Below are 19,520 nucleotides of genomic sequence, written 5' to 3'. Positions count from 1 at the left end.
AAAAACCTTTGCTATTATTACGAGTAACAACATTACCAAGAGCAGCAACGACATTACCAACAGCAGTAACAACATTAACAGCAACAACATTAACAGCAACAACATTACTAACAGCAACAACATTAACAACATCAGTAACAACATTAGCAACAACATTAGCAACAACAGCAACAACATTAACAGCAACAACATTACCAACAACAGCAACAACATTACCAACAGCAACAACATTAGCAACAACAGCAACAACATTAACAGCAACAACATTACCAACAACAGCAACAACATTACCAACAGCAACAACATTAGCAACAACAGCAACAACATTAACAGCAACAACATTACCAACAGCAGCAACAACATTACCAACAGCAACAACATTAACAGCAACAACATTACCAACAGCAGCAACAACATTACCAACAGCAACAACATTAACAGCAATAACATTACCAACAGCAACAACATTAACAGCAGTAACATTACCAACAGCAACAACATTAACAGCAACAACATTACCAACAGCAGCAACAACATTACCAACAGCAACAACATTAACAGCAATAACATTACCAACAGCAACAACATTAACAGCAACAACATTACCAACAGCAGCAACAACATTACCAACAGCAACAACATTAACAGCAATAACATTACCAACAGCAACAACATTAACAGCAGTAACATTACCAACAGCAACAACATTAACAGCAACAACATTACCAACAGCAACAACATTAACAGCAACAACATTACCAACAGCAGCAACAACATTAACAACAGCAGCAACAGCAAGGCCGCCACCCTAGGAGGACAGCGGGCACAGAGCACGTGCCCTCAGGGCCCCGGGAGCCGACGGGCTGTGCCCCTCCTCCTCCTCCTCCCAGGCGAGGCCGAGGGGGTCTGGACAGAGCCTCAGGGCACCACCGGGGGCCCCCTGGGGTCAGGGTCGGCATGGACCCAACTCGACAGGTGGCACAAGCAAAGAGTTGCTACGAGCGAGCCAAGAGACTCGCGCATCTTGACGTTAAGGGCTAAACAAAGAGCCATACGATGTCAAACCAACATCCCACTGCAGGATAATTACATCTAAATGACACAATTGGGATTTACACAGCAGCAGCAGCAGCAACATCGTGGCCCCTGCTTATTGCAAATACTTGGCAGCACCCTCTTGAGAAGGGAGTGTGGAGACTCGGTGAAATGCTCCTGCGTAAACACGAGCACTCACGTGAATAACTACAAAATTAAGTTAAGATGAACATCGTGAACTTCCCCAATTAACGTAAAACGTTGGGCCAACGTTGAACCATAATATTGGTCGCGAAAGCGACCAATATTATGGTTCAACCACAAGCCAACGTTTGTCCAACGTTGCGTGTTTACCGGGCGAATGGTTGCCTGGGGCCCTGGACATCTCCCGTAGTCAACGAAGGGTGGGGGGGGGGGGGGGCCCGGGGCGACCGTGGCACCGCTCACCCGTGTTGGTGGCGCTGCCACCCTTGAGTGTGACGGCGCGCAGGGCCTTGTAGATCTCCGCCTTGCTGCGGTAGCGGTGCAGCGCAAACTCGAGGCGCGCGTCGCCCGAGAACTGCACAAGGGCGACGCGCGCGCGGTCCGGCCCCAAGGTGAAGGCGGAGATGAGTGCCGACACGAACGCCTTGACGCGCTGGAAGCTGGCGCGGCTCACACCCTGCGAGCCGTCCACCACGAACACCAGCTCCGCGGGCACGTCCGGCGGGCAGCCTTGGTGGGAGAAACGGGGAGGTGGTGAGAGGGATGGGGAGGTGGTGACGGACAGGGAGGTGGTGAGGGACAGGGAGGTGGTGAGAGGGATGGGGAGATGGTGAGAGGGATGGTGAGATGGTGAGAGAGATGGTGAGATGGTTGGAGAAACAGGGGAGGTGGTGAGAGGGACGGGGAGATGGAGGGGTTGGCTTCACGTGCGCGCGTCAAGGCCAGCTAATCATTCCCGTGGCGCTGAGCACGTGTTCTCACGGACGCCCGAGTCGACACGCCGTGCATGATACTCCGCCACGTTTCAGCTGCGGACTCGCCTCGTGTCTCTCACCGCCACGTGACCCCAATTTGCCTCCACTGCCCACAACTCCTCATCTCCCACCTCCTCCTCTGTGGCCGGCTTCTCTTTGCTAGATGCTGTCCTCGTCTGCTCCTTTATAAAGCCACTGTCTCCTCTCCCTGACCGGCAGTGCGGACTGTGACCTCATCGACCTGTTCCTGAGATTCCTCTTCCCACCACCTCACTCGTAAAATAGAAATGTTCCCCGTATAGCTTGTAACAGACTCTTGGTGCAAGTGCTGTTAGCAAGGACCTATGAAGGCCGGCACGACACACAAGGTGGGGCGGGGGGGGGGGGCAGCACCACACCAGGCCGCCTTTGTCCCCCTAGGTGATTGCGAGGTATTATAAGGGTAAGGTGAGGAGGGTGAGCTAAGGAGGCTGCGGTGGTTGAGGTGAGGCAGGTAAGTAATATCTGTGCCGGTCCTGGGCCCTCAATTCTCCAACCTGCGCTGATGAGAGTGGTGATCTACGGACTAACAACCCCCTTAAGTGGCATGGCGAGTCCATCAATAGGTGAAGATTCCACATTACTGTATTAACCACGGAGGCAAAATTAAAGAAGAGGAATCTCACAATGTCCTGCATTGATTCTGCTCCCCATCCCCGTGGGATGGCCATCGGCAAGAGCCAAGACCCGGACCGGGCCGAGCGGATGTAATGGACCGGGGTTCGCGAATCGGCAAATCCCACGCCACTCAAGAGCAGCGGCGGCAGATGGCTCCGTGACCGCGAACACATCGCGGCAATCCGCGCCGAGTCTCCCCCAGGCAGAGCACGCGGCCAACCGGCCCCGCCTCGCCTCCCCCCTTCACCCCAAACTCCACAAACTCACATCTCCCACCCTCGCTCTCCCCTCTCGCCTCCTCCTCCTCCTTGCGTCTTGCTCAACCTTAAGCCACCTCGCAGCAGCCCAGACGAGAGGAATCTCCTGGGGGAGCTCCGCGTTTTGGGGTTTTTTCCCCTCCTCCTCCCTCCCCCTTTCCCCCTCACTCACTTGCTCCCTCCCCCCTCCTTCCCTCATGCATGAGCGGTCATGTCAATGCCCCGTATGTCACAGCTTAGTATTATATATGCGTGTGCAACTGTACACGTGTATACAACACGTAGAGCAAGACAATACACAGAGCGGTGGGACTTGTTTGATGTGTGATTATGTCCCTGTGCACCACCGTCAATGCCGAATAACCCACGTGCTCTCCTAATCTTTTCTTGCGCACGGCAGCCGCAAGATGGTTCAGGAGCTCGATGCCAATTTCGAGGTGCGGTGCCGGCCACGATGAGATGGCTCAGCAGAGGGTTTGTGTCACTTTCCTGTTCCTCCTCCTCTTTTGAAGGAGCGCAGACCAAAGTGGGTTTACTGCATGGTCCATAGTTTGTGTTGCATGGCCATCATCGCACCGCTGTGGCTCCTGTCTGGAATGTTCAATTTAGGAAGAAGATGTGGACATAAGTCTGCTCATGTGCAGATGCAGTTGATGGTTCCACCAGTGTCTTCAAGGAGGAGGAATGCCAAAGCCATGAAGAGATGAGTTGATGTTTGCGTCTTGAATGAGGAGTTGATTCTGGACGACCGCGTTGTTCTACCTCTGTTCGCGCAGCAGCAGCAGCAACGTTCCTCTGGATCTGGGTGGTGACATTCCAGGAGGATGGCGACAACAGCAGCATCGCGATCCCACATGGGATGGCATCGGGATTTGAATTGCCGGAGGTTATGAGGTTCACAGTCGAGGTCTTGGTCGATGATGGGAAGGGTTGTTATTCATGTTCTTCCACATCCATGTGTTCCTCTTCCCGCTGCCTGCCCAGGCTCCCACCTCGGCCGTGCGCCTCTCCTCTGCCCCACGCGTTCCCTGCCGTCTCGGTGTAAAAAATACAAACTTATAGGCTTAACAGACTGTTGGGGCAAGTGCTGTGAGCGAGTTTCACCTAAGAAGGCCTGAACGGGACACGCGAGGGAGTGGGTGGCCTGCACCATGCCCTTTTAACACGCACATACCCACACTCACAAGACAAAGCTGACACACACTGCCACGTGTACCCACGCATGTGTACCTCTGATGTGCGTGGGGCTGCTGCTCTCTTCTTTTTCCTTCTGAATTTTCGGCGCCTCTGCCAGAGAGGCTGATGTTGTTTCAACTGGAGAGGGGAGGGAGGGAGGGGTGGAGGGGGAAGGAAGAGGGGGAGGGATGGGGGGTAGGGAGCGTGAGGGAGATGTCAGCCACGTCCTGCTCGTCCCACCACACCGCTCGATGACTTCTCAAGAACATTCATAAGGTGGTCCCTCTCGTGGAACGTGCTGATGAATTACCGAAGGGTTCTGGGGGGTGTTGTAATGCGTACATCACGCGAGGAATGGGGACTGAAGGTCCACTGTGGTGTGTGCTGCTGTGAGCCATCGGAGGAAAAGGCTGAAAATAGCCGTTTATCCTCATGGCGCTTACAGCCACTGAGGTGGCTCACGGGGGGCGCGGGCACGAGGAGCCGTAATTATTGACCAAAGAACCACGGAAAAAACAAACTGAGCTTGTGCCGGAGACCCCGAGGGAACGTGGGTCGATGACGTCTCTTGGTCAAACCCCAGATTCTGAAGCCAGGAGACAACTCCCCCCCCCAATACCCCCCCCCATACCCCCCCTCGCCCCTTGGGGTTTCTCCAGAAACAGCAATAAACCACTGTGGCTGGCCACGTGGAAGAGCCAAACGTTCGCTGGGGAGCAGTGGAGGCTGCCATACGTCTTTCAGAAGCTGGACCAGCATTGCTTGGACCTGAGGAACACGGGAGCTCCGGAGGGCGATTTCTGGCTCCAGTCAGCCCGAGGAGTGGACCAGTTCTTAACTTGGGACAGGCAACTGCCAAACAACAAGGATCGTGGCGACGAGGTGAGGGAAGCCGTGCGTCTGAGTCTATTGTAGGCTCACCTCCCCATCAATCAATAGCAGGCAAGGAATGGTGGTGATGATAATGATGATTGTGGTGATGGCGATGTTGGTGGTGGAGGTGGTGGCCTGCGTCCCTACTGAAGATGAAAATCCGTGGGGGCATACAGGTAAAGGGCCATGAGTGACACAGACACGAAGAAACACATGTAACCATACACAGACAACTATCACAAAGTGACGTGAACATTTATACACAAAGACCAACACAGACGGCACAGCGAATTGTTCATGAACAACAGCAACCCACTCACCCATGCGCCTCCCCAGGCATGCCATGGGCCATTAGCCTTGGCCTCAGAGCCAGAAAAAACACTCCTCCACAAGGCGTGGGGGGCTTTCGACTTTTGTGAAGGGGGTTGTCTCACATACCCACAAAAGACAAATATCCCCTGTATAACCTTTACCAGGCTGTTGGGGCAAGTGCTGTTAGTGAGCACCTATGAAGGCCGGCAGAACACATACGAGGAGGGTGTGGCCACCACCACGCCCGGCCTCCAGAGTGCTAATGTTTACACACCCCACCAGGTGCTTATTTAAGGCTAAGTCGACCTAGGGGAGGCCCAGGTCGAATTCGGATATTTGTCACCAATGATGGACGTCGGCGAGGATCAAACTCGGAGTGTCGGGTCCATAGCGCAGTGTGCTCACCATTGCGCCGCAGCCTCGCCAAGCAAATGCACAGACACAGGGTGCGAGGTGAAGACATATTTACACGCGTGTGCATATTTACACGCGTGCATGTGTGCGTGAGTCGTTGCATTGGGGAGGAGGTTGCGGACTCACTGACGATCTGCTTGACGAGCGGCGTGCTCTCCCCGTGAGGACCATACGCGGCCACGCTGACCATGTACTCAACGCCGGCCTCCAGTTCACGCACCACCGCCCCCGTGGCATCGCGGGCCAGCGTCATCTCCTGTGGGGAGCCCTCGCCTGCTCGGCGAGCGGCAGATGCACGCTTTCCGTCAAGATGTATCGAGCACACTGGCACGCACAGTGAACGTGCAATGTTGACCGACATTGAGCCAACTTCTGACCGACATTGGGCCAACGATGCATGTTTACTGGGCACCCATCATAGAATGTAGAACACATTGGCACACTCTCACACACAATACAAATTCCCAGACTGGTGACAACCCGAGTCTTCCGTTGCATGGCCAAAACGGGGGGGGGAGGGGCAACTGTTATGGCTGGGGTTCTAGAACCCTCCTGTGTGTGTGGGGGGGCACTGATTGGCGACACCAGCGATGGATGTGCACTTCGCTAAAATGGCGGCTCTTCTCTTGGCGAGATCCACACCGCTCGCTCGAACCTCAGCATCAGCACCAGCAGCCAGACCAGGCTCTAGGAGGCACTGGCGATCACTCGCGGTCGAAATTGAATCATTAGCGTCGTTTGTGCAGAACGTAAGCGAACATTTTAATAATGGGACACCACGCCTCCTTCACATATCTGGCCCAACACGAAACATTTAAAATTATTTTTCTACATCCCATCAGCCACACGGCCTTCGTTTGGAGAGTGCATCATTTTAATAGCATTGGTTCAAGACATGCAAGTTCGGGACTGGATTCAACATGTCTCATCAGCAGTCAGACTTGCTTGAACCAACGCTGTTCGCAATGATGCAGCTGAGGTTGATCCTAGAAGCGTTGAGACTACAAATGCTGAACAGATTGGGTCAGCACGAGACGCAGAGAACGACACCGACTCCCGTGTCTTGGACATGCGACCAGAAGGGAAGGCATTAGAGTACCACCATCGGTGACCCTGCACTGCCACGTGGCGAGACCGAGATGTAGGGGGCAGCCACGCAAGAGGAGGATTGGAAGCGCGAGGAGGATTGGAAGCGCGAAGAGGATGTCACCATCATTAGCAGCAGCAACAGCAGCAGTGGCCATGGTCATTCCACTGCTGGATTGAAGACTTGGCAGAGAGAAACGTGGGGAGCCATGGGAAGCGAGCGCCGTGACCCAGAGAAGGTTGAGGAGCCGAGGACGCCGCTCTGTCGCCGCGTGGCGAGGGGAAGGAGAGGGGGGGGGCTCGCTCCCCCACACCAACTCCAGGCTGCTCAGAGGGATGCCCCGTGAGCGGGCGGCGCACGAGTCGCCCACACCGACCGATGGAGGAGGCGCCGCGAGACACAGCGATTACAGCGCGGGGTGGGGGGAAATGGGGGGGGGGGTGGGCGGGGGAGGGGGGCACAGAGCCAGACGCTTCCAGCCGAGCCAGAAACCCACCCCCCAGGCCCAGAACAAATCCGTGCTGGCGTTCTGTAATGCCGCCCGAGTGTAATTATATTATTTTTTTCAAGTTTATTTTCTCTTTGCTTCCCTGAGCCAAAACCCATGGAGCACGACTTGTGCGCTGCTCTATGATTCCCTGCTCAAGTCTCATGTGCAACAAAGAATTCTCTTCCCTCTGAAGAACTTCCCCCCTCTCTCCGCTCTGCACGTGCTCGGGCAGTGAGGGTTCTCTCCACCTCCCCGATGTGAGATCTACTCAGGACAGATCCTAATATCCGCCACATCTACTCCTATTATCCGCACAAGCAATAACATTGAAATATTTTTCTCTCTCATCTGTGCAGTTTTTCTCACTGCGTTGTCCTTAAGAAGAAATTAGCAAATAATCGCGAATCATATAAACGTAAATCATAAATAATCGATTTGGGCGCACGTGATCAGACAAACCTCTAAGCGGAAGAATCAGTTGTCGTCGAGGAGTTGATACAACCCTTCGCATATAGCCCAGTGGTCAGAGAGGTCACGGTCGGGTGAGTTCAGAGGGCAGCGAGAGAGGGGAATGACGAGAAGAGGGGAAGGGAGAAAATGAGAGAGGAAGAGAGAGAGAGAGAGATTGGCAGGGTACTGACCCGAGCTGGGCAGCACAATGAGGCGGTACCCCTTGAACCGCCCACGCGCTGGTTTCCACGACACATTGACGCTGCTCTTGGACAGCACGCTCACTTGCATGTTGGCCGGCGCCGGCACCGCTGTGTGGAGCGACAGCCAGGGGGAGAGAGCCGCAATGTCGGGGATGAGGAGGTCACGGTGATACAAACGGCGTGCGCCAGCACCCGCGCTGGAATTGCGAGTGATGAGCCAAGAAGTGCGGCGATGCCTCCCCATCGATTTCCCTTCTCAGCGAAGTTGTAAAAACAAATCAAGGTGGACCTTAATTTGCCTGGGATAGCCTCGCTGAGTCTCAAGACTCCTTGTCATGAGGGTGTTGCCACATTGGGATGTTTGGCCAATTCCAGTTTGGCTTTGTATGGAAGTAAACTAGAGAACCCGGAGTAAACATACGAGGCCGTTCACACATCTCCCCGTGTGTGTGTACACGGAGAGCGGCAGCACAGTGGGTTACCGCACGGCTGGGGTTCCGAGTTCGATTCCCACTCACCACCAATAACAGTCGTAATATTTGATCCGGTCCTGGATCTCTCCTGCCTCCCCTAGGTCGACTCAGTCTAAAAAAGCATCTGGTGTGATGTGCCATCATCAGCAATGGGTGACAAAGGCGGCCGGGCGTGGTGTTGGCCTGTATAGGTGCCCGCTAACATCACTTACCACAACAATCTGTTCAAGGCTATAGGGGGATCTTTGTCTGTTTTTTTACTGTTCTGCATGAGTTTCCACCGGGCTCTCGGGTTTCCTCCCCATAGCTAAACGTGCACACACAGTGGAACTGGTATTGGCCAAATCATCCCAATGTTGAAAAATCACCCGCTAATCACACACTTGGGATTCCACACGCAGCAGCAACGTCGCTGCTCACCCCCCACCTCCCCTACTGCAATAACTTGGCAGGGCCCTCCTGAAAGACGGTCTTGAGAGTCGGAAAAGCTTTGCTCAGCAAACTCGCGAAATTATTTTTTGGCCAGCCACGTCACCACTCTCGCCCGCTGCCTCGACGTGGCGAGGCGCCTCGCGTCATCGTCGGCTCTGCCCGTCGCGTGGCCGGGAGAGCGCCGCTGCGATTCCGGACGCGTTCCCCTTCACCGCACACACCGGTGCCGCCGCCTGCTAACTGTTGACACCTGCTGACCCGAACAGACTGGGCACGAATCCCTCCCCCTGCTGCCCACGGAGCGTAGCGAGGCTCTGCCAGCTTGGCACAGCGCCCCAGCGAGGAGGCCCTTGCCCGAGGGAGGGGAGGGGTTGGACGCAACTCTAGAAATGGGACGGGGTAAACAAGAACCGGATTGAATTGTGACCCTGCGTTACAGTTCATCAAGGGTTAGGGTGGGGGGGCTGTCGAAGAATTATCTCGATCCGTGATCGTGAATCGATTGAAGAATATATTATTTTCTTTACACTGTGGGGAATTGTAGCGGCCTCTAGTGGCTGTTTAAAGGTTTTCACATGGACGCATTACGCCGAAAATATTGAATCATGGATGATTCCCACGCGTGACAGTGGATGGCCGTGTATGGAGATATGTATGTTGCTTCGTTTGATTTTTAGTACTGTATATCTTTGATTTTCATGAATATTCTTCATACATGTATTTTGCAGATACTAAATTAATGGAAACATATATTGCATAACTTCTGCTATGTTGGATTAGTTATACATGTTTGACTTAAAGTAATATATTGAGTGTGTATTAAATATATCTTACATTTTTGGCAAAATTAAGTTACGTATTTAATGTTGTCGATAATTGAGGATATACTAAATAAGCTTATTAAATCATCATTAGACCTCCTTTGCCAGTACAAAAATATAATAATAGGGATTTCCCCTATTTCCCCAGTTTTGTTGCCAGAAAAAGGGGGGAACCCCTATTATTAAGCTTATTAAATATATGTTTGAAAATTAACCATATTTAAAGAATCAAACATAGCAACCAGGAGCGAGCAGCATGCGTGATGTAGAGCCATCAGCAGGTCCCACCACCACCACCTCTAGAGCACCACCACCAATATAACACCACCACCATCACCACTATAGCACCACCACCACTATAGCCGGAACCACCACCACCATAGCCAGCACCGCCGCCACCATGGTCCACGCCACCACCACCACCCACTGTTGTCTCACCAACTTGAGCAGCAGCAGCAGCTTTGTCACCCCGAGGTGTCCTCCTCTGCGCGAGTCGCCCGACTCGGCGTGGCTCAAGGCATCACTCGGCGCCGCCTCTTCTCTTCCGGCATCGCCTCCCCCTCGTGGCGCTCGGGTCCAGACCATCGTGGATCCATGGATTTATACGCAGCGCGACCCCCGCCCCGCGAAGCGCACGCGACGCCCCCTGCCCCCTCGTGAGCAGCACGCGGTACCAGGCAGCGCCGGGCGGCCGCTGGATTCACGGCCACTGCACCTAACGTCTCATCTCTCCGACTCCGCGAACGTGGCGCGTGGCTCCGTCTCTCAGTTCGCTCCGGGCAGCTTCCGTTCTCGGCCGTGGGGAACGTCGCTTCACCGTGGCTGTGTTCTGCGAGTGTTCCGTCTATTGGCATCTTCGCCTGACGGCGTCTCGCCGAGCTGAGAGTTCCGCTTGTGGGCACGGTCTGTTCTCTCCGGCCGGGCCATGACGCACCCAGCACGAGGTATCGCTACCCACCCAGCACGAGGCCTTTCTACCCACCCAGCATGAGGCACTGTGAGTATTCAATTCTGGGAGTCAAACCTATTGGGTTTTGGCTACGGTTAGAGTTAATTGAAAATCCATTGAACAGTACAGTTCATTTAACCAGTTTCCAGATATTAGTATACACCCAGCAACCAAATTGTATTTTCGTTCCGGGGCAACAAATTTGATTTGCGTTCAAACTTAGAAAATTAGAACTGATATATCTGGTTCCAGTCTACGGTTCGGTTTGACTCTCTGGGTGAGGAATTGAATCAGTTTTACTCGGCTCACAAGGTGTGGCCATTATTGCTATGCCTGGGAAATATCGTGTCCATCTTTCCTGTCTGTCCATCCGTCTATCTAATCCTGTCCATCCATTCATCTATCCACCAGTCGTCGATCTGCACCCGTGTGGCCCATCTGCAGTTTGAGCTTGCCAGCTGCCATCTCGGCGACGCCAGTGCGGTTGGTTCGGCTCAGTGGATGCAGCCCCGCGGATTACGCGTGAGTCACGGCAAGCGGAGCCAGACTCGTGGCTGGATCTCCGTCAACCAACGATCCCCTGGCAGAGTCGGTGCCTGGCTCGGGCTCCGTGCTGTGTGGGTGGTTGTTGTTTTATATTCCACGGCGGGCGATTAAAAACGCATCAATGCTCTGTTAAATATTCAACTCAAAAGCGTAGAAAATAAAAGTTAGAGGGGAATCGTCTTGGGGTGAGGGGAACGCTTTACGGCCTTGGTTTTTATTTGACTGCAGCAGGAAACTAAACGTGATGATGGGAGGCCTGCAAGCGACCACATCTATTGATTCTAAGTGACTCTGGAATGTCCTCACCGCCGTCTCTCCTTACAAGCTGTGTAAAGCCTTGCTCAATTCAAGAAGTGTGATCACTCTTATTATTCAACTTGTTCATAAAGGCTGTCCTTCGCTCGGCAAAAGTTTTCAACAAATATAATAATTGACCTGATATGATTTTTAAAATTAGTATCTAAGATCAGACACGAACAACTACTTAAAAAACATTTCCACAAAAAAAAAACACAAAGATTGTTGACGACTTGATTAAACTTCTTATATTTAAAGACATACCCATCAGAAACTGCTCGATTTAAAGATTCTGTTCTTTTTTATTAGAAATCTAAAAAATGTATGAACTTAATACTCTGAGGGAAAGCTTCTCTACCTTTTACCATTTTCTAATTATTCAGATTTAAATATCATAAAATGCGTTTTTTTTTCGTTCAAAACCGTTTGAATCCGAAACATGTCAAACAATAAAAGATAGAACAATGGTTCTCGCTTAAATGTGATTTGATGTTTCATGCTCTGTCAAACAAAAACACTCAATCTTATATTTTGAACGGTGTCCGAATGACACCAGGCACAAACATGCTCATGGGGCACTTAAAATCGATATTTGGGGGCCTTAAAATGAATAATCTCGGATGTTTAGATTTCTCTAGTCGTTTCTATTCTAAAAGCTACCTATGTAACAAATTTCAGCTTTCTACCTTGTCGGGAAGCACCCTAGAGGTTTACAGATGAAGGTCTTTATTTATATATATATTTCAACCTCAAGGGTGCTATTTGTTGCTTGCCGCGAGGCGTTTTGGGGCCACTGGACCTGTGCTCAGCAACTGCGATTGTGTTCATTTTGCTTTTGTTCCTTGGATTTAAGTCGACTACAATGACGTGTGACACGACCCACGCGAGCTTGTTGACACCTCTCATGTGCAGGAAGAGGCCGAGTGACGCGTCTGTCCCAGGAGCCCCATTATCATCTTCTGTAGGATGTTCTCACGCAGGGCAGTTCACTGCTCGCTGCTGGCAGCTGTGACCTCTCGCCGTCTCGTGGCGTTGAGAGCCCAAGTGGAGTGTCAACGTTTTAATAAAGCACAAAGAGCACCACGCTCAACGAGAGCAGTGGGCAGCAGCCGCGTGAACTTCCACCAACCATTGAAACCTCCGGGCGCCACCCACGTGACTGCTGAGGGAGTCGAGTTGCCCCGGGGTGGCCGGGGCCTGACGCCTGTGGCTCGTGCCAGCGTGACGGCCAATGGGTAATGAACGCGCGTGTTCATGTGCCCGCGCGCGTGTGTTCGCGTGTTGAAGTGTGTGCGCGTGTTGAAGTGTGTGTGCGCGTGTGTCCATTTGTGAATGTTTCCACGGGTTCGCATGTTGAATCACGTGTTCACGTGTTTGTCCGCGCATGAGTGTGTGCATTCATGTGTCTGCGTGTTCGTATGCCAGTGTTGTCCATGCACTGTCCACGAACGTGGGCATGTGTGCATGCATTATATGTCCACGTGTTTGCATGTTACCTTGAGCGGTGGTGGGCGGTGTGAGGTGGAGGGAGAGGAGACAGGCCCAGGCCACGAAACTCGCCACGTGTAGTCTCATGGTCGCTGCTGGGAGGTCGACGCAGGCCGACCTGCCATGGCCAGAGCACAAAGCCAAGTTCAGTGCCGGTGTGGGATCTGCTGCGATGTGTCCCAAGCCTTTGAGGGATACATCAACCTGGGCAATTATATCATCCACTGGGATGTGTTTGGGGGTGACTGCAAAATGGCAGTTACACCGAAATTATCCAATTTCGATGTCTGGCTACGGCTGACATCAGTAGTAAGGGTTAGGGTTACATTAGATAGCTTAAAAGGGCTTTTCCCTTTTTTCTGGCAACAAAACTGAAACCTTTTTACAAGGAATCATATGTGCATTAACCAATACTTGTGGAGAAAATATATTATCAGTGTTTTTTTTGCATTTTCTCCACATGTATTGGTTAATGCACATATGATTCCTTGTAAAAAGGTTTCAGTTTTGTTGCCAGAAAAAAGGGGAAAACCCCTATGAAGATATCTAATAATATATTGGCATTGTCCTTGAAACTGATTGGTCCACACCAGAGACGGCTTTCTTTTGAGCCTCATCTCAATTGGTGCTAGACCAGAGCACGCCAAATGGCGTACAGCTCAAAGACAATGCACTATCAGAGTAATGAGGGCTCGGGGTAAGCATCTACATCATTAGACCTCCTTTGCCAGTGCCAAAGTAAAATAATAGGGGGTTTCCCCTTTTTTCTGGCAACAAAACTGAAACCTTTTTACAATAGGGAGTGTGTTTTTTGTTTGCATTTTGACCACAAGTATTGTGGTTAATGCACACATGATTCCTTGTAAAAAGGTTTCAGTTTTATTGCAAGAAAAAAAGGGGGAAAACTCTATTATTAAACTTTGGTACTGGCAAAGGAGATTTAATGATGAGATATCTTGTTTAGGGTTATGTTAAGGGTCTTTGTTAGCTCGAAGGGTTTGGTTAGGATTATTGGTCTTAGGGGTAGGGTTTTGGTGAGAGTTAATGGTCTTGGTTATTGGTTAGGGCTAGGGTTTTAGTTTGGGTTATTAGTCTTGGTGATGTTTATGGGTTTGGTGCGCCATCCACAAGACAGGCAACATCCTGAAAGCATGGAAGTCAAAGTCATTGCCATCCTGAAACCCGGAAAGCCACAAGACTCGCCCTCGAGCTCCAGGCCACGATCCTTCGCGTCCTCCACCTCCCCGCGCGTGGAACGTGCCGTGCTCGCCACACCCCCATTATTGACCCTCAACTGCCTCCCGAAAGAGCCGGAGGATTCCAAACCAACAGGAGCTGCTGCTGCTGCTGCCAACAGATCATTGCCTCTATCATCCTCACAGAAGCTGGTTTCCAGCGCCAACAGAAAACCGGCACGTCAATGATTGACTTCTCTGCTGCTGCTGCTGCCTATGACTGTTTTGCGTCATGGCCACATGGCCGTCCTCGTCTATTTCTCTCTCTTCCACGTGGCTCATCGACGGTCCTTGTCTACCTACCCTCGTGGCTCCCCCACGATCCCCCCACCTCCCCCCTCATGGCTCCTCGGCCGTCCTCACCCCCCATCCAGCCCCCCCCCCCACTCCGCGTGGCTCCTCGGCAGGCCAAGGTGCGGCCCGAGGACCCGGTCTGGACGTGCCGAAATATGCGCGGCACGGTGTTGATTTGACAAAAGCCGAGGCTCACACGGGGGGTGAGCGGGGATCGGGGCGAGCCCCACCCACCCTCCCCCACGGCTAAAAGGAAAGCGAGTAGTTCTGTTCAAATCGTCTCCATCAACGCTGCCCCGCTCGTGCTCCGAATCCATTCGGTGCCAGAGCAGAGCAATGAGACCCACAGAAGCGGATATCACAGGGCAAATGCTTAGATTAATTCGCGTGACCCTCTGGTCCACACACAATCATCATCAGCGTGGTCGTGAAGAATGTTACAAAATAAATATGCAATTAATTCGCCTCCTTCACACATCTGCCTCTCGTTACATGATACAATTAAGAGTTTTCTCACATCCCATCAGCAACACGTCCTTCTTCTTCGCCGAGTATCAAAACCGGTCCAGAGTTAGCTTGTGCTAAACCGATCTTGCTGAGAAGATTGACTCCCCAGAAGGCCGTTTGGCTGATGGGATGGGTAAAATATATACCGCGTGTGTGTACGTGGAGAGACAGAAGTTAAGCAGGCGCCCTGCCTGGTCCACACTGATTGGTGAACACGGAGACGCGCAGTGGCTGCCTACAAAGCCCAGAGCCGTGCGGGTTTTTCCACGAATGAATAACAAAAAACCTCCAGAAACGCTGTGGAAAGTTATAAAAAACGCGAGTTCCGGCTCAAATGAGCATTGAGTCATTTGTACTCATCTCCCGTTCACAACCCTGCAGATCCAATGATGACCATTCCACATTCCTATGTCGGGAGGCGAATCTATCCATTTCGCAACCGCTGTTGGCATCTCAACACAAGCTGGTAGTTATTGTATCGACTCCGGAGGGGAGAGATGGTGGGGCTGAGTCAACCCATGCCATCCAGGATTTGTACTCGCAGGCTTCCGATTGCTGCGAGCCGCTGGCGCTACCGCTGCGCCACGTGGCCGGGTTCCCCGCTCGCCCCCAGCGTCGTCGCCCGAGGCCTCCTCCTCCTCCTCGCCTCGCTCGCCCACGCGGAGCGTCGACGCGAGCAGCCAATGGGCGCTCGCGCGCACGCCGCGCTGACACGGACACCGCGTGGCACGGCAGCTCCAGTCGGACCCTTCATCCCGGTCACCCGATTTGATGTTTAAGGCGCTCGCCGAGGAGATGGAGCAATGAAATCGGGCTCTAGCGCAAATCGATAGATGGATGATTACGTGGCAGGCTTGTGAGAGGCGGCGACGGCTTGGGGAGGTTTCACCCAGCAGTGGCTTGATCGTGGCTGATGTCGAGCCGCTAATTGCGCTGCAACGGCACTTGCGTTGCGGCACTTCACAGCGCTCATCGCAGCTCGCCTGACTCCCCTCTCACGGCGCGGTGTGCGGGCCCAAGCCAGTAACAGCAATTCCCCATTCACATGACGGGACCACGTACAGTATAGTACCTGCCAACGGCTGGGGTTACAATCGTCGGCGATGTGACACGCGAACAAATAATTTCGTTCAAACTGGAGAGACCGAGCGTGGCGTGACCCGGCCGCCTTTGTCTCACAAGGCCTCGTGCGTTAACGTAGCGATCGAATGATACCACACGTTGACTAATCCCCTCGCTCGCTGCGACAAGCACCCGAATATAACTTGCCATCTATGTGGGTAAAGTGCTGTTAGAGAGCACTTGGCAATACAGGCACGGCGCACTCACCAATACTCATGCCTGGCTGTCTTTGTTTCGCCAGTGCTATGCGAGTTTAATTTATTTGGCGCCGTACGTAGTCAACCGTGCTAATCGGAGCGCCCCACGTATTCACTTTCAGGCTGAGTCGACATAGGGTCCAGGACCGGCTAAAATATCACTCGCCACTGACAGTGGTCGCGGACGCAAATCGGATCCAGGTGGGCCTGGTTCATAGCAGAGTGCGCTAACCAGTGCGCCACCGCTCACCGCACACAGACACGCGACTTTGTTGAGAACCAGGCGAGTAACCATCGACACGAGTCTCATGGGTGAGGAGCTCAAGGGGAGCTCGGGTTGGGGATGGCGAACAATATTGGTGGGTGATGGAACACCCTCCAGAGGCATGACCACCGCCGAGATGGAGCGACCACGTAAGTTATGAAACGTCGCAAGAAGGGAGATGGATCGTGGCATTCGCTGGACTGTGAGGGATGGCGACGGTGTGAAAATAGGCCTTCATCCAGCAGTTTATAGACCACGGCGAATGATGACGAGCGGCGGAGTTATTGTGGAAGGTTTAGTAATTTCAACCGTGCGTGCACGTGCCCACTGCGTGTTCGCTGAGCGTTAGTTGACATCCCGGGACACCCTCGCATCGGGCATATTCCATCTCCAGGGGTTATCCAGGTGAAGCGTGGTGATGAATAGAAAGGGAGCTGTGGATGAGAGCTCGGAGCTCAACGGATTCGTTCCCCGAAGCGACGGATTGAGTGGGAGCCTCGGACTGTGGCGACGGTGGAAGTTGCGCCCAAGTTGACGCAACGCGTGTGGTCCCCGCATGTTGCTCACCCACTCGCTCACACCGCAGCGTACACCTCACTAATCTCTCGCTCACAAACTCACCACTCACCCTTTCACACACACTCACCACAATTCCACACTCACCACAATTGCACACTCACCACAATTGCACACTCACCACAATTGCACACCGTGTCGTAAACCTTACCACTCTCTCGCTTACAAACTCACCACTCACTCAGCCTTGTGATGCAGCCTCACTGCATCAATACCCACGTGCATCCCATGAACAGTCAAGCACGTGCTGTGTTAGCGAGCACCTATAACGCCCGGCACAACGCACGAGTGGACGGCGGTGTTGGGATCCGCCCTCGGTCTTTGTCTCCCCATTGCCGATGTACGCACACACACCTCACCACCAAGGCACTCGTTTAAGGCGGCGTCGACTTAAGATGGTGAGGACCAGTCCAAGTACTGATACCGCTCGCCACTCATATTAGCCGTGCCTGCAAAACGAAATGGCGTGGCAGGCTGGGTCCGTATCGAAACGCGCAAACCACTGCGCCACCGCTCCCCACACAGAGACAGCCACGGAGAGACAAAGAGAGGCCGCAGAGACACCTGATCCTGTACCTGCACGGGGTAGACAGACGCGCGGGCGAAGCAGCAGCAGCAGCCTCTGCAGCGTGTGCCTCCAACAGCACGGACTGGGCGGGACACAAAGCAGCAGCCGACTCGCTCAGCCTCCCTCCCACTCACACAACCTCCCACCCACCCAGACAGCCAGCCACGCATCCACCCACCTAGACACACAGCCACTCACCCACCCACCCAACTACACAGCCACTCACCCACCCACCCAACTACACAGCCACTCACCCAACCACACCACAATCACCTACCCAGACAACCATCCGCCCAAACACCCACCCCATCACACGGCCACTCACCCACGCAACTACACAGCCACTCATCCACCCAACCACATCAAGGCCGCCCAACCACACCAAGGCTACCCACCCAGACAGCCAGCCGGTCACACAATCACCCACCCACCTAACCACACACCCATCCACACACCCACCTACCCAACCACACACACACACCCACCAAACCACACACAACCACCCAACCACACACAACCACCCAACCACACACAACCACCCAACCACACACAATCACCCACCCACCCAACCACACACCCAACCACACAGTCACCCACCCACCCAACCACACCCAACCACACACCCACCTACCAAACCACACACAACCACCCAACCACACACACCCAACCACACACACCCACCCAACCACACAGCCACTCACCAGCCCACCCTACCCCTCCTCTGTACACACACGCGTGCACCCAGACCGCCGTATCCCCAGTCCGTTCCCACTTCCCTCCCGCGCCTCCTCCCTACTCCTCTTCCTCACTACTCCCTATCCCCCCACCCACTCCTATTCACCACGCAACGTACAGATCCAAACGCCGCTCAGGCACTCGGCATCACGTGCCGAATCAATAGGAGGGAGACTGAGAGGGAGGAGGGACGTAGGGAAGGGGTGGGGGAGGGGGTGAGAAGCGATGCAGGATGACAAAGCCTGCACAGCGGGGTAGTGCGGGGCCGTGGAGGATGATTTGGAATCGGAGCCGTGGTGCCGCTGTTCCGAGGCGGCGGGTGGCGCTGCTGCTGCTCGCTGATCACTCAGCAGGCGGATCGAGTCGCCACGGTGTTCGCAGCCGCAGTCACCATGAGCATTCGCCTCTTGTTTGTGCATCCACTGCTGGATGAGCAAAGCCGTGTCAAGGACAGGGCTCGGCAGCCTCCAGCTCCCGAGCAGCATGCGCGGTGGCTCTTTAAAGAATGCTTCGTGACGTCGTTTATTGAGGACGCCGCCGTCTCGTGTGCACCACAGCACATTGCGGCTCGTTAATTATTGCGGATGGTGGTTTTTGCCGAATTGGAAAAAAGTCTCTTCTTGTTACTTTGGTTGCTGACCCCTTGTCAAGGGGGTTGTTTTGACCATACTTCACCACAATGGCCAGTGCCGGGTTTGATGAAGTGTGGGACCCGGTTGGGATAACGCTCGCCACTGATGTTCGCCGTGGCTGGGAGGCGAACCGAGGTGGATGGATGAGTCGCGCTCCATCAGAAAGCGGTTGCTGGTGTTGTAATACGTTTACCCCAAGTGTTTCCAGTTCCGACGCCGTAAATTCCACATTCCTTTGGCGGAGGGAACATCTATCTGTGAAACAACAATCACTGTTTTCTCGCCCACCGAGTGGTACTTATTTAACCGACCCCAGAAGAATTATGGGCTGAGTGAACCCCCAGCCAGGATCTGAACTCACACCCTCCCGACCGCGAGCCGCTCTCTATACCGCAACAAATCAGACCGCTACCCGCCTGCGGGCAGCACCGATGGTTGTGGAACAAAATCGGAAATATGTCGGGTTTCGA

General features: G+C 53.4%; 1 protein-coding gene across 5 annotated transcripts in view; it reads right to left on the bottom strand.

Moving 5' to 3' along the window:
* Positions 1–18,493, bottom strand: part of LOC144717975 (collagen alpha-1(XII) chain-like) — a 92,421-nt gene extending 73,928 nt beyond the window's left edge. For 3 of the 5 annotated variants that reach the window (XM_078593829.1, XM_078593831.1, XM_078593834.1), the window contains exons 1-6: positions 17,692–17,816; positions 12,928–13,037; positions 7,902–8,021; positions 5,810–5,956; positions 4,139–4,222; positions 1,483–1,749 (exon numbers count right to left, since the gene is read on the bottom strand). In XM_078593829.1, coding sequence (XP_078449955.1) covers positions 1,483–1,749; positions 4,139–4,222; positions 5,810–5,956; positions 7,902–8,021; positions 12,928–13,006 — 697 coding nt within the window. In that variant the 5' untranslated portion in view covers positions 13,007–13,037; positions 17,692–17,816. Of the gene's footprint in view, positions 1–1,482; positions 1,750–4,138; positions 4,223–5,809; positions 5,957–7,901; positions 8,022–12,927; positions 13,038–17,691; positions 17,817–18,384 lie in introns of those variants that run through there. The other 2 variants (XM_078593830.1, XM_078593832.1) reach the window with 2 other exon arrangements.
* Between the last annotated feature and the right edge of the window lie 1,027 nt (positions 18,494–19,520).

The sequence above is a fragment of the Lampetra planeri genome, chromosome 4 (assembly GCF_965212315.1).
Source record: "Lampetra planeri chromosome 4, kcLamPlan1.2.h2, whole genome shotgun sequence".
NCBI lineage: Eukaryota > Metazoa > Chordata > Hyperoartia > Petromyzontiformes > Petromyzontidae > Lampetra > Lampetra planeri.
The sequence above is the reverse complement of the archived record's forward strand: the minus strand, read 5'-3'. Positions and strand labels throughout refer to the sequence as shown.